The following is a 12,617-nucleotide window of genomic DNA, read 5'->3' on the forward strand; positions in this document are numbered from 1 at the left end:
CTAGCCGTTGCGGGACTCATTAAAGGATAAGTAGACCTTGATAATGGTGAACTGATGATTTAAACCTGGCATATAAAACTAAGACTTAAAGGCTGGGTAAGAATCTCATATGAAATTCCCCGAAACCCAACGATTTCCATGGCATGATTATCTTCATTGAAGCCATCAACTGAAGGCGCTCATGTGCCTCTGGTGACTAGCGCAGATGCCACTCTGCAATAGGAATCCACCGTCGATGATCAATATCGCAAAAGCAACCTGAATGGGTTTAGCATGCGAGCCACCAACAAGGCCTAACTGGATCAAGCAAGCAGCTCGCTTATAACTTCTAAGATGCATCAAGCCCAAGAGACGGGTTCGTAATTAGCAGCACGTGGAGATGGGCTCCGCGGACGGTTCTAAATGATGTTATTGTCGATCAGGTTCCCTTCACATGTGCGAGGAGTTCTCTTTTCCCTTCAACACCATCGTCGAAACATGAGGAGTTTTCGCAACCTAGGCCGAAACTAGATGGGGATCTCCCAACATTTTACAGCTGAAGCATGAACGGGACTTCTTTTCGGTTCAGAGATGAGAGGAAAGATGAGACTTGAAAAGACCAACATGTTTGAGGTTCGAGACGCTTCAGTTTTGTTGACTTCTTGTTGAGTTGAGCAGATTTATCAGGCTCTGCAATATCGCCATCACATCTTCACAAGCAACCTTTCCAATGGCACCTAAGTCTATCGTTTGCCTCGTACTGAGCTGTGCCCTCTTAGGAGGCTATGCTAGCATGGGGACTTCATACCGTCACGGCTTCTTTGACGCTGTTCGAGACTGCATCACAAATGCAAAGTCGCCCGACGGAAGCTCGTTATGTCCTTTGGACATGTCAGATTCCATCTCTCGGAAACTCACGGGCTATCAGGCAGTTGACGAGCCAGTGATGCTGCTCTTGGAGTTCTTCGCTCAAGGGCTCAAGAGGCATCCTGAGAGTAAGGGCATGGACCTTGAGGCTCTTCTAGCTTTTGTGTACTTGGCGGCGCAGTTCTGTGGTGCTTGGTATCTCATAGCTCTTGAAGGACTGAGATTTGGCAACCGTGGAACAATTCTGAGCTGGTAAGATGAAGATTCAATACCTGAAGGCTAGCTTCATGCTGACTTGGAACACAGGACTGGAACATTCGGCATCATCTTCCAATCCGTCACGATAACAATCATCGCTCCGATATATCTCACTCTACAACTGCTCCTCTCACCGACGATCCCCCAACAAGCATATCTACTGGCCGATCCGTGCGACCTGAGCCTCCTCCCGATATCGACAATTATATCTTACATTGTACCTACCATTGGTCTGTGCTTGCCGCTGGTCTTCGATGTCTCAAGGGAAGCCAAGTTTATTGTCGTGGCTCTTTGGCAACCTTTTCCGTTGTACCAGACTGCCATTCAGCGTGTATCCCGCTTGGTCTGTTGGTCTCGTCGGGGCAAGGCTAACAATACTGCCCATATCGACCCGAGGGCGTGCAGAAAATCTATGAATCGCGCATATCGCTTCATCACAACTCTGACAGTTGCAGTACACTTAGGTGTATTTGGGACAATCCTCGCTTCTTCCATGGACCTCACAGACAATGTTTCCGGACATCACATTCTCGCCCTCACATCTTTGACGAATCCTCCGACTCTGGCTTTGCTGAACCCGCCCGTTTCTGCGATGCAATCGAGGGAGATTGTAGTCTCGTTCTTGCGATGGGATGTATACTGCACCTGCCTAGCGATGGCCATCTGGACCGGCTACCAACTCTACTCGGCTCAAAGAGCTCCCAGTCGAGTCGTCATCTGCTTCAACACGATTTGGTGGACGATTCTGGGTGGACCAATCTACCCAGCGTTGCGGCATCTTTGGGAAAGAGATGCCATGGTGCTGGACCGCATGGAGCTTTTCAGCTCGTCACTAAAGATTGAGTAAGTCGGACATGAGTCACGAGGAGATCAGGTCATTTGGGACAATACGGTAAGGGTTTCCAATTTGAGAACGAAAGACAACTATCCATGTACGTATTAATACAGGCCTAAATCGTGTGCAAATGCTGGTATCAAGATGAAAGCAAGCCCGAGGTGCCAGGCGAAACAAAATTCTCTTCGGTGCAGTCCATAGGCCCCGGTGACATTAACATATGAGGCGGCGAAAGAGTCGCAAAAGGCTGTACCCCATAGTTATCACCACCTGGGATAAATCCGACAGCTGACCTGATTCCTATAGCGGAGTTCAATCTAGCAAGGATATGAGCTGCCCTTTCAGTCTGTCCAGGCGTAGTGTAAACACAGTGTGTGACAAGTCTAATCGAGTGAACAATGATGATGGCCGCCGCACCGTCGTGGAGCATGGTCGCTGGCATGCCGCTCGGGTCGATATCGCCCAGTGCGTATGGCACGGCGGCGAGCATGTCATCGACGGTTTTGCGGACATCGGATTCAAGGAAGGGGACGGTTTCTGCCCATGAATTGTAACTATACCCATCGTCATCCTCCGTTGGTATCAATGTAGTCTGGTAGAGAAGCATGGTCTGAAGTAGGATGAGACGAGCTGATCGGACGAGAATGATGATGCAGGCCGTCTCAGCGTCGTAGTGCATCTTACCAGCGCTCATCTCACCAAGGGTCGTTGGAACGCCGCGACCCTCAAAGGTCATTTGCCAGTACTCTGCTGCTTCGATGTCCCAGGAGCCAAAGGCATCGAGCATGTCGAAGCATTCCTGGATCAGGATCCTCTCGTCTTCTGTACCGGTACTACTCTGTGAGGCTGTTGAGGGGCTGGCGCCCTGTGGCTGATATGGATCTGACTGCATAAGTCGGCACAGACGATGGCGAAGTGATAGGGTCCGTCCCATCATGGCCAGTGCTCGAAGAAGAGGATCGAAGATGCCGATGACGGTGGCGATGGCGCCGGGGTCGGTGTATGCATCATCGCCATGCAAGAATGAATAGATTTGCTATCATTTGAGTCAGTGCCATGGCATGTGATTGTCTTGTCGCGTGACTTACCAGTCGCAGCAGAGCAAGCAGGAACAGTTCGGCTCCTCTTCGTGTACCAATCTGACTTGGCCCTCGTTTCTCCAGCAGGTAAAAAAGCCCCGAAGCATGCTCATTCGGATCACCTAATCCTTCACCACTAAAGTCCTATGATCGAGTCAGAAGTGAAGTAATTGATGCCGCGTGAGACTTACCTTGTACGTGCACAGAAGCAGAATGGTAGCGATGACTTTGTCGTCCATCACCTGGTCGTCAGACTGGATAGTCTGCTGCAAGCCCTTGATAACACGTCCATAATTTCTTAAAGACCGTGTCCGAAGTTCTTCATTGCCCAAATGATTGTACGCAGCTAATTGGGCAACGCTCAATGTCGCTGTTTCGATGAGGCCGTCCTTGTAGTGGTCGAACAAACTCGGTAGGAAGCTGAAATGGCCGGGAAATCCATCGTCGTCATCGGGCGACACAAAGCGACGCACGAAATAGCAGAGCGACATGTTATCGTATGATTGTGTCGGGTGTCGAACCATGGCTACAGATCTCCGTCGAATGGGCGCCTCCAACGGCCGTGTTTTGGGCTTCGGAGGCTCCTTTTCGGGCGGTTTCTCATCTTGCGGGGGACTCGCTGTGCTGGCACTGGCTATACTTGGCGCCTTTGACGCGCGCGAGGTGTTGGAAGAAGTGCTTTGCGATCTCCCCTTTGGCGCAGAGTGTCTAAAATGAAACTCGTCGGTATATCCAAGGCATGGCTTCCCGTAGTTGTAGCATCGTCGACACGTCGGCTTCCCCTCGTCGCACTGCGCATAGATAACAGATTAGAACAGAACAGATATCGCTCAATCAGAACGAAAGCATTACTCACCTTGACCTTTCGCTGGCGACACCGCAGACAACCTGAGCTAAAGCGACCTGGGAATACCATCTTTGGCTAAGATAGGAAGTAGATCCTGATAGAGCACGCAAACGTGGGTGAGCTGATTGTACGGGATGGAGAGTCTGGGGAAGGGCAACAAATTGCGATTACGAAATTACGGAGCCCGCGGGAAGAATGGAGACAAGAAGATAGCCAACGCAGACTCAGGGCGGGCAGCGTGTTTCTTCTCATGGCACGGACGTATTAGTGTCTCGGTTCAGAGAGGTAGACCCCGCAAGAGACCTGGGCTAACGAGCTGGAAACAGGGTTTAAGGTCCATGGGTTTAGCGTTGTCTTGTGTTTGATGACAGGGGCGAGGGGGACGCGACAGAGGTCAAGTGCCGTTGAGAGAGTGGAATCAGCGGAGAGAAGGGAAAAGATCGTCGTTGTGGCTTGTTCTGGTTAAGCTTGCGATTGCAAGAGTTGTCGTTGGTCGAGCGAATCTAGCCTCGGCTTCAACAACATCGTGATCGGCTTCATTCTTTGCCAACTTGTGATATGGACGATGGAGCTAGAGAAAGGCGTTGGAGCTTAATTAGTTTGTATAAGATGTATTGAGTGGCAGCTTTGCTTGCTTGCATGTGCAATCGAGTAATTCGGCTCAGACTCACAGACCAAGCTCAATCATCACTCTTCCCTGTGCAAATCATCATGTCTTCTCTGCTTTACTCTCCCGTTATTGCGTACGCTTCTAATGCGAGCAACTTCCTTCTATCACCACTTCTCTCTGGCTCATTGCTCGCCGCTGCAACTTTTGCACCCGACGCCGTGAGCAATGCCCTCGCCTCAATCGCCGCCAAGCTCCCAGAGCATGCTTCACATACCCTGGAGCTCACGATCGTCAAGAAGGTTCTATACGTATGGCTCAGCTTGGGCATTGTTCGAACCATCAACCGGTTCCTCAATACCATGGCTCATAATTCATGGCGAATGACAGCCGCTTCTGGTTGGGACTGGAAGAATGAGATCGCTGTTGTCACTGGTGGTTCCAGCGGCATTGGCCTGAGCATTGTCGAGAAGCTTTCTGCTATGGGTATCCGTGTCGCTGTCTTCGATGTTCAAGATTTGCCAAAGCAACTTCAGACAAACTCGCGCGTTCATTTTTATCGATGCGATGTTACTACAACTGAGTCTGTCGCTGAAGCTGCCGACGCAGTGCGCAAAGAACTCGGCCACCCATCAATCCTCATCAACAACGCTGGCATCACTTCCCCCATGCCCATTCTCAAGATGCCAGAGTCATTCCTGCGCAAGATCATGGGTGTCAACCTCATGGCTTTGTGGTACACCACTCAACAATTCCTCCCGCGCATGATCCAGTTGAACAAGGGCCATGTCATCACTGTCGCCAGTATCGCATCCTTTGTCGCCCTCGCCACAGGAGCCGATTACTCTGCTACAAAGGCTGGCGCACTAGCCTTCCACGAGTCGCTAGCCAGTGAGATCAAGCATTTCTACAAGGCTCCCAATGTCTTGACGACAGTGGTTCATCCCAACTTTGTCCGAACACCTCTTGTCGAGGGCTTCGTCGATCGCTTGGAGCGTGGCGGTGTTCGTCTCTTGACTGCTGATGATATCGCCAAGGAGGTTGTCGCTCAGATTAAGAGCCGACGAGGTGGTCAATTAATTGTTCCCAAGTCCGTGGATGTTATCTCTGGCATTAGAGGATGGCCAACTTGGCTGCAAGAGCTTGTTCGCGATGCCGTTGGCAAGACAGCGGGCAATTAAGAACAAAACAAATGGGTGGGGGTTGTATCTAGCAGGCTTATAGGTAGTTTGGCAATAGCCGTCATTTTATTACGAGCTTAGAAGCTTTTTTGTACTTTGATAGACTCGCTCACGAGTAAATGCGACCGTCATACTTCGTACTGAACAGAACTCATTCGGGCGCCATGCCAACATTTTGAACAGTGAAAACGACGTCGCATCACCCCACGGATACAATTGCATGTAATAAAAAATGACACTTATCAGTAAAATGTTGATTGTAACTCTGTCTTTGGCCGGGAATATGCTGTGAGTTCGGTGGCCGAGGCAGGTGAATTACTTAAAGACCCCGGGTCCCGCGGCGTCGCTCTACCGCTGTTCCTCCACGTTAATAATCACCAACAGCCTCAGCAACTTACACGAACGACTCATCCATCATGGCAGTATTAAGCACACTCAAAACAGCATTTGGCTATACCTACGCATTTGTAATCACACCATGGCTTCTTTCGCGCTTTTTATTCGACATTTCGCTCTGTCTCGTCCCCTGGTTTCGACCCAACAGAAAATGGACGCTGAACCAAGCTGTCCGTGTCCGCGTTGTCCGGCTCTTGCTGCTCTACTGGTCTCTCACCAAATCAGGCGACAAAATGAGGTTTGACCAGGGCAAAGAGAAGAACCGCTTCGAAGTCGTCGCTCCACGATCGCCAAAGTTATACAGAGGAATCTGCTCGGATTACACGGTTCAGCCTGCGCAATTGGGCATGACATGGACGCCGGCGCGACCACCGCCTGCTGGCATCGTTCACCCTGGGATGGTGGTCGTCTTGCACTTTCATGGCGGCGGTTATGTAATTGGCAATGGTCGTGATGAAGATACTGGCTTCACAGCCAAGACTCTCATTAAGCATATGGGTGCTACGCATGTCTGCTCGCCCAACTACCGACTGTCCAGCAGCAAGAATGGGCAGTTCCCCGCTCCTCTTCAGGATGCACTTACAGCATATCTTCATCTCATCAAGACACGAGGCATTCCTGCCGACCAGATTATTTTCTCAGGCGACTCAGCTGGCGCGAACTTGGCTCTCGCCTTGGTCCGCTACATTCATGAGTACGGTCAAATTGACGAGGTCCCGTTTCCCCGCGCAATGGCGCTCTGGTCACCCTGGACGGATGTCGCTGGTGCTTTGGAACAAGATGCGACTCAATCACCCAACTACAAGACGGATTATCTCAACATGCACTTTGCGCGCTGGGGCGCAACGACAGTTTCTGGCTTTGGCGCAATTGACCCGGCCAGTCCATACCTGTCCCCTCTACGCCATCCCTTCCAGATTGAGAAGCCTTTCCCAGTCTACGTCAACGCCGGCGGCGGCGAGGTTCTATGCGACGACATCACCAACTTTGTCGCACGCTACAAGAAGAATGGCTGGCCAATGTACCTGGACATCTCGGAAGGTTGCCCTCATGACATTATCCTGCTCGGCGACAGGATTGACTTTGCAGCCGAGGCAGAGAAGGCAGCTGAGCATGCGAGGCGTTTCTTGAACCATTGTGCGGGGTTGAATCTACGAAGCTATGCATAATCTCTTTTTCGTGATGGAGGGCGCGGGCCAGAGGCAGAATGATATCGAAGTTTCTACCAGATCTACATAGCTCAACAAATTTCACATGTAAATTTTCTAATGAGCCTCGAAACATTTCGTCATTTGTTTTAGTGATCTACCCCTCTTCGGAGCCAAGATGATCAGCTCTGCAGATTTGACAAGTCTTGCCTCGTCCGTCGCGTGATTCTCTCGGTAGTACATAGTTTTGGCGTCTCCCCCCCATGAAGACGATCACTGGGGGGCATGCCGAGGCTACCCCACAATCTCGAGAACCCTCAACGCGAAATTTCTGTATGGAGTTTAGCTTGCGATCAACACTTTGGCTCGCCCCCCAGTCAAAGCCCAAGCATGACGTTATTCCTCTAATTAGTTGTCATGAAAGATTTGAGTCTTTATCGGAGACGGGCCCCGCGGGGGCGGAAGGATGGGTTCATATTGTCGCCTGTTGGACTCGGAAGCTTAACCAGAACTTAGCTACTCATTCGAGGAGCTGTGACGCGAGACCCTGATTGCTATCGTTAAAGTACCGAGGCTTGCTATCTTTCGTCTGCCCGCGGACTGTTTATTGATCCAACGGAGTGCAAATCACTCAGACTCCTTCATTGTCATCTTCGTACAAAATAGGTCTTCAACGTCCACTGTGGACAGCATCAACAACAACACAAACTACTCAGACAACACTCATCAACATGGCACCACAATCAGAAGAACCCAACACCTTTGATGTTATCATCATCGGCGCTGGCATCTCCGGCATCAACGCCGCCTACCGTCTCCAAACAGAAGGTCCCTCCGACTTGACCTACGCCATCCTCGAAGGCCGCGACTCCATCGGCGGCACATGGGATCTCTTCAAGTATCCTGGCATTCGATCCGACTCTGATATCTTCACCTTTGGCTTCCCATGGAGCCCCTGGAAGCATGACCAGTCGCTCGCACCGGGTGACAAGATCAAGGACTACATGATCGAGTCGGCACGATCGACTGGTATTGACCACCATATTTGCTACAAGCACTCTGTTTCAGAAGCCAACTGGTCTTCTAAGGAGAGGCGATGGCAACTTCAGGTTACGCGACCTAGTGATGAGAAGCCTGTTACCTTCCGCAGCCGATTTCTACTCCTCGGTACTGGCTACTATGATTACCAGACCCCTCTTCAGACTGTGATTCCTGGAATTGAGAAGTTCCAAGGCAAGGTAATCCACCCTCAATTCTGGCCCGAGGACTATGACTACACCAACAAGGAGGTTGTCATCATTGGCAGTGGAGCTACAGCCGTTACAATTCTTCCGTCCATGTCCGACAAAGCCAAGCGTGTGACCATGTTGCAGAGAAGCCCAGGCTATATCTTCCCTCTCCCATCAAGCAGCTTCTTCACACGTCTTCTCTTGACTGTTTTCCCCGCCAGCATCGCCCTCTTCCTCAACAGACTTCTCTGGCTGGTCCGAAGCTATCTTACCAACGTGTTCTGCAAGTCTTGCCCAGGTCTGGCCAAGAAGCTCATCAAGTACGTCACCATCAAGAATCTTCCTCCCGACGTCAGCTGGGACCCTCACTTCAAGCCTCGATATAATCCCTGGGAGCAAAGATTTTGCGCTAGTCAGGATGGCGATTTCTTCGCGGCTATTCGCTCGGGTAAAGCGAATGTCGTGACGGATAAGATCAAGACTATCACCGAGAAGAGCATTGAGCTTGAGTCTGGAGCTTCGTTACATCCCGACCTTATCGTCACAGCGACTGGTCTGAAGGTTCGTTTTGGCGGGGGTATCCAGTTCAGCGTCGACGACGTTCCCTTCAACGTCGCCGACAAGTTCGCATGGAAGACCGTGATGCTTCAGGATGTCCCAAACCTGCTTTTCATGTTCGGCTATGAGAATGCATCGTGGACACTTGGTGCAGACGTCAGCGCGAGACTGTTTGTTCGTATCCTGAAGAAGATGACACAGAGCAAGACCAGCGTCGTGGTCCCTCGTCTTTCTTCATCAAGTGGTATGCCAGTGAAGCCAATGATGAGCCTTTCATCGACATATCTCAAGACTGCTAGCTCTGTGTTCCCCAAGGGCGGCACGGGTTTGTGGAGTCCCAAGTCGAATTATTTTGCGGATATGGCTGGCGCGAGATGGGGAGATATCTCTACGGGATTGGAGTACCTGTGATCATAGTCTCATGTATCAAGAATAGCCTTTCGCTTCCTTTTAGTAAACACCAACTTGTTTTCGTCGCTCTGCACCAGATTCACCATGATGAACTCATGTTAGCGTAGTAACAGATCTAATGTTACCGTTCCACGCCTGTAAGCAATTAGAGGAGGTCCTGACCAGTCGCATTACACGCTTCATGCTTATGGTTCCATCGTGGAGTCGGTGTGAAGTGACACATGTCTGAGTCAGCGGGAAGTTAATCGTGGGCATCTGAAGCGGAGACGGCAGAGTATGTAAGCATTTCAACATCAGACCATATACATGGTACCACCGAGCCCTTCAGCTGCGACTATATAGCAAAACCATAGTTACTCTCACGTTGTTAATCTACTTCCATTATCTTGGTGTAGCTCTTTATCATTCACGGTCTAACTTATGAACAGCATTATCCAGGCCCTGAGTCACATCGTCTATAATCCAACAAGTTCATTGAGTTCAGTGACTTGCCATCGACCAGGCAGTCTGACCACAAGCACACAACTTCGCCCCTTGGCTTGAAAAAGTGACATGGGGCAGGATCAACATTCATGCACACCCTCCTTTGCTACCCCTAGTGCATTTCAAGTTGCGCGCATGGAAAGTCCAGCTCTTGGCTTCAATCCATAGGACCGCCTAGATCTCAGCAGTCATACCACCACGTGGATGTCAGATTTCCAAGGGTTGTCGGTGATTAGCCGGACGAGCTGATCCAATTCTGCCAAATCGGTTCACATATAGCATCCTCCGCATCCTGCGTTGGAGTCGGATGCAACCTAACCCCATCTCTGGGCAGGCTCGGCAAGAGACATGGCACTTCGTTGACGCTTGAAGAATCGGTAAGAAAGTGTATTGGTCTGCGTTGGACAGCTTTACGATCATCCACGGCGAGAGCTAGCCAAGTAAGCTTAACTCCCCTCGATCTAAGGTGCTCGCCTGGACAGGTGTAGATTCCCAGAGAGACAACCGTCACAAACATATCGACTCTATCGTCTACAATAACTTACTCGGTAAGTGTCTCGTGATCCGTTACGTGGCTAGTTTGAGCTAGGTATAGGCAGATTAAACGATTCGGAATATCGGGAGTCTTTGCCGTGCTCGCTAATCGGATCATGCTACAATATTGCCAATATACGTCAAATCCAGCAAAGCTTCAAACAATAGAGGAAGACGTTCAGTGATCGGCTAAATTCAAGATCCATTCCCCGCAGACCTCTGAATAACAATTTTGATGTTGCAGCCCCCAGCTTGGCATCTAGTCCCAGAAAGGGACATAATATCAGCACGCATTAAGAAACCCTCCCCCATTTGTAGTAGGTCTCGATCTGAAAACAATATTATCCGCTGCACAATTAAACAACGACCCATATTTGCGGGGGACGCCATCGCAGCTTTCTGTTTAGGGCGTTGACGACAAACTTGGCGATGCTCCGACATTTCCTCAATGGGCCTCCTTCGGAGCTTGGTTCTCCGCACATAAGGCTCTATAACCCCAGACATGCCAATTTCCCGGCAAAACACGATGAGTCGATCGGATTGGTCAGGATTCACGATTATATAGAGCCGGGGTCGAATGTGCCATATCAGATGCTATATTAAAGCTATATATAAGGATGGGAGTAACCCTTTGACGTTGCGTTCGATATCTTCAGACAGTATGTACTGCTTCGAAGCATCAGTTCACTGAGATTAGTCAAGATGCATACTCTTTCACTTCTCCTCGCTCTCGCTCCCGCGTCTGCCCTAGCCCAGTCTCCCGTTTGGGGACAGTGTACGTTACAGCAGCTCGGAAGAAGAGTCGATGCTCGATAGCTAAAACCTCTCACAGGCGGTGGCAATGGTTGGACCGGTCCTACAACTTGCCAAAGTGGCCTTACGTGTCAGAAGATCAACGACTGGTACTATCAGTGCGTTCCCGGATCTGGAGGATCTGAGCCCCAGCCTTCGTCAACTACTCAGGGCGGTGGCACTCCTCAGCCTACTGGTGGCACTGGCGGAACTGGCCTCGACGCCAAGTTCAAGGCCAAGGGTAAGCAGTACTTTGGTACTGAGATCGACCACTACCATCTGAGCAACACTGCCTTGATCAACATTGTCAAGGCCCAGTTTGGCCAAGTGACGTGTGAGAACAGCATGAAATGGGATGCCATTGAGCGTAAGGTTCCATTCACCAAAAAGAAGTAATGCAGATCTGATGATGAATAGCTTCTCGAAACTCCTTCACCTTCACCAGTGCGGACAAGGTCGTTGACTTCGCCATTGCGAACAACAAGCTCATCCGTGGCCACACTCTCCTCTGGCACTCCCAGCTGCCTCAGTGGGTTCAGAACATCAACGACCGCTCCACCCTCACATCGGTCATTCAGAACCACGTTACGACCATGGTCACCCGCTACAAGGGCAAGATCCTCCAGTGGGATGTTGTCAACGAGATCTTCGCTGAGGACGGTAACCTCCGCGACAGTGTCTTCAGCCGAGTTCTCGGTGAGGACTTTGTAGGAATTGCTTTCCGCGCTGCCCGTGCCGCTGATCCCAACGCCAAGCTCTACATCAACGACTATAACCTCGACATTGCTAACTACGCTAAGGTGACCAACGGCATGGTCGCTCACGTCAACAAGTGGTTGGCTGCCGGTATTCCCATTGATGGCATTGGTTCTCAGGGCCATCTTGCTGCTCCTGGCGGCTGGAACCCAGCTTCTGGCGTCCCTAATGCTCTCAAAGCCCTTGCTGCCTCAAACGTCAAGGAGATTGCTATCACTGAGCTTGATATTGCAGGTGCCAGTGCTAACGACTTCCTTACTGTCATGAACGGTTGCCTTGCTGTATCCAAGTGTGTCGGCATCACCGTCTGGGGTGTTTCTGACAAGGACTCATGGCGACCTAATGACAACCCTCTCCTCTATGACAGCAACTACCAGCCCAAGGCTGCTTTCAACGCCCTGATCAACGCTCTTTAAGCTGTTGTTGACGTATGTCGCTGATTTATATATCGAAATGTCCTAGTTGGATAAAGCGTGGTAGAATGATGCTCGAGGAAATGGTTCAACTGTATATATCTATTTCTCACGTACATATTTAGCAGAATGGAGGTCAATTGCTACATCCTCAGTGCCTGAATATTCCCACCTAAACTCTTGACCCCTAGGTGCTTCTATTGCCTCCTTTCACACCAGGGTCAATTGAGATCAAGATCCCGTC

The 12,617-nt window shown here is 50.5% G+C and overlaps 6 protein-coding genes across 6 annotated transcripts; 5 read left to right on the forward strand and 1 right to left on the reverse strand.

The window, feature by feature from the left end:
- Window positions 1–709: 709 nt before the first annotated feature.
- Window positions 710–1,951, forward strand: FMAN_06432 (uncharacterized protein; the record flags this gene model as incomplete). Its single annotated transcript, XM_041826787.1, has 2 exons — window positions 710–1,098; window positions 1,153–1,951. The coding sequence occupies 2 exons, from the start codon at window positions 710–712 to the stop codon at window positions 1,949–1,951; spliced, it is 1,188 nt and encodes a 395-aa protein (XP_041677815.1).
- A 127-nt stretch (window positions 1,952–2,078) lies between these two features.
- On the reverse strand, window positions 2,079–3,934 carry FMAN_06431 (uncharacterized protein; the record flags this gene model as incomplete). Its single annotated transcript, XM_041826788.1, has 4 exons — window positions 2,079–2,975; window positions 3,028–3,162; window positions 3,210–3,809; window positions 3,875–3,934. 4 exons carry the CDS (start codon window positions 3,932–3,934, stop codon window positions 2,079–2,081), a joined length of 1,692 nt encoding a protein of 563 aa, XP_041677816.1.
- Window positions 3,935–4,576: 642 nt separating this feature from the next.
- Window positions 4,577–5,653, forward strand: FMAN_06430 (uncharacterized protein; the record flags this gene model as incomplete). Its single annotated transcript, XM_041826789.1, has 1 exon — window positions 4,577–5,653. The coding sequence occupies one exon, from the start codon at window positions 4,577–4,579 to the stop codon at window positions 5,651–5,653; it is 1,077 nt and encodes a 358-aa protein (XP_041677817.1).
- A 416-nt stretch (window positions 5,654–6,069) lies between these two features.
- Window positions 6,070–7,218, forward strand: FMAN_06429 (uncharacterized protein; the record flags this gene model as incomplete). The annotated part of the gene is made up of 1 exon (XM_041826790.1): window positions 6,070–7,218. One exon carries the CDS (start codon window positions 6,070–6,072, stop codon window positions 7,216–7,218), a length of 1,149 nt encoding a protein of 382 aa, XP_041677818.1.
- Window positions 7,219–7,928: 710 nt separating this feature from the next.
- On the forward strand, window positions 7,929–9,395 carry FMAN_06428 (uncharacterized protein; the record flags this gene model as incomplete). Its single annotated transcript, XM_041826791.1, has 1 exon — window positions 7,929–9,395. The coding sequence occupies one exon, from the start codon at window positions 7,929–7,931 to the stop codon at window positions 9,393–9,395; it is 1,467 nt and encodes a 488-aa protein (XP_041677819.1).
- Window positions 9,396–11,114: 1,719 nt separating this feature from the next.
- FMAN_06427 (putative Putative endoglucanase type F) lies at window positions 11,115–12,376 on the forward strand (the record flags this gene model as incomplete). Its single annotated transcript, XM_041826792.1, has 3 exons — window positions 11,115–11,187; window positions 11,245–11,571; window positions 11,622–12,376. 3 exons carry the CDS (start codon window positions 11,115–11,117, stop codon window positions 12,374–12,376), a joined length of 1,155 nt encoding a protein of 384 aa, XP_041677820.1.
- Between the last annotated feature and the right edge of the window lie 241 nt (window positions 12,377–12,617).

Source organism: Fusarium mangiferae (assembly GCF_900044065.1).
Source record: "Fusarium mangiferae strain MRC7560 genome assembly, contig: FMAN_scaffold002, whole genome shotgun sequence".
NCBI classification, from domain to species: Eukaryota; Fungi; Ascomycota; class Sordariomycetes; order Hypocreales; family Nectriaceae; genus Fusarium; species Fusarium mangiferae.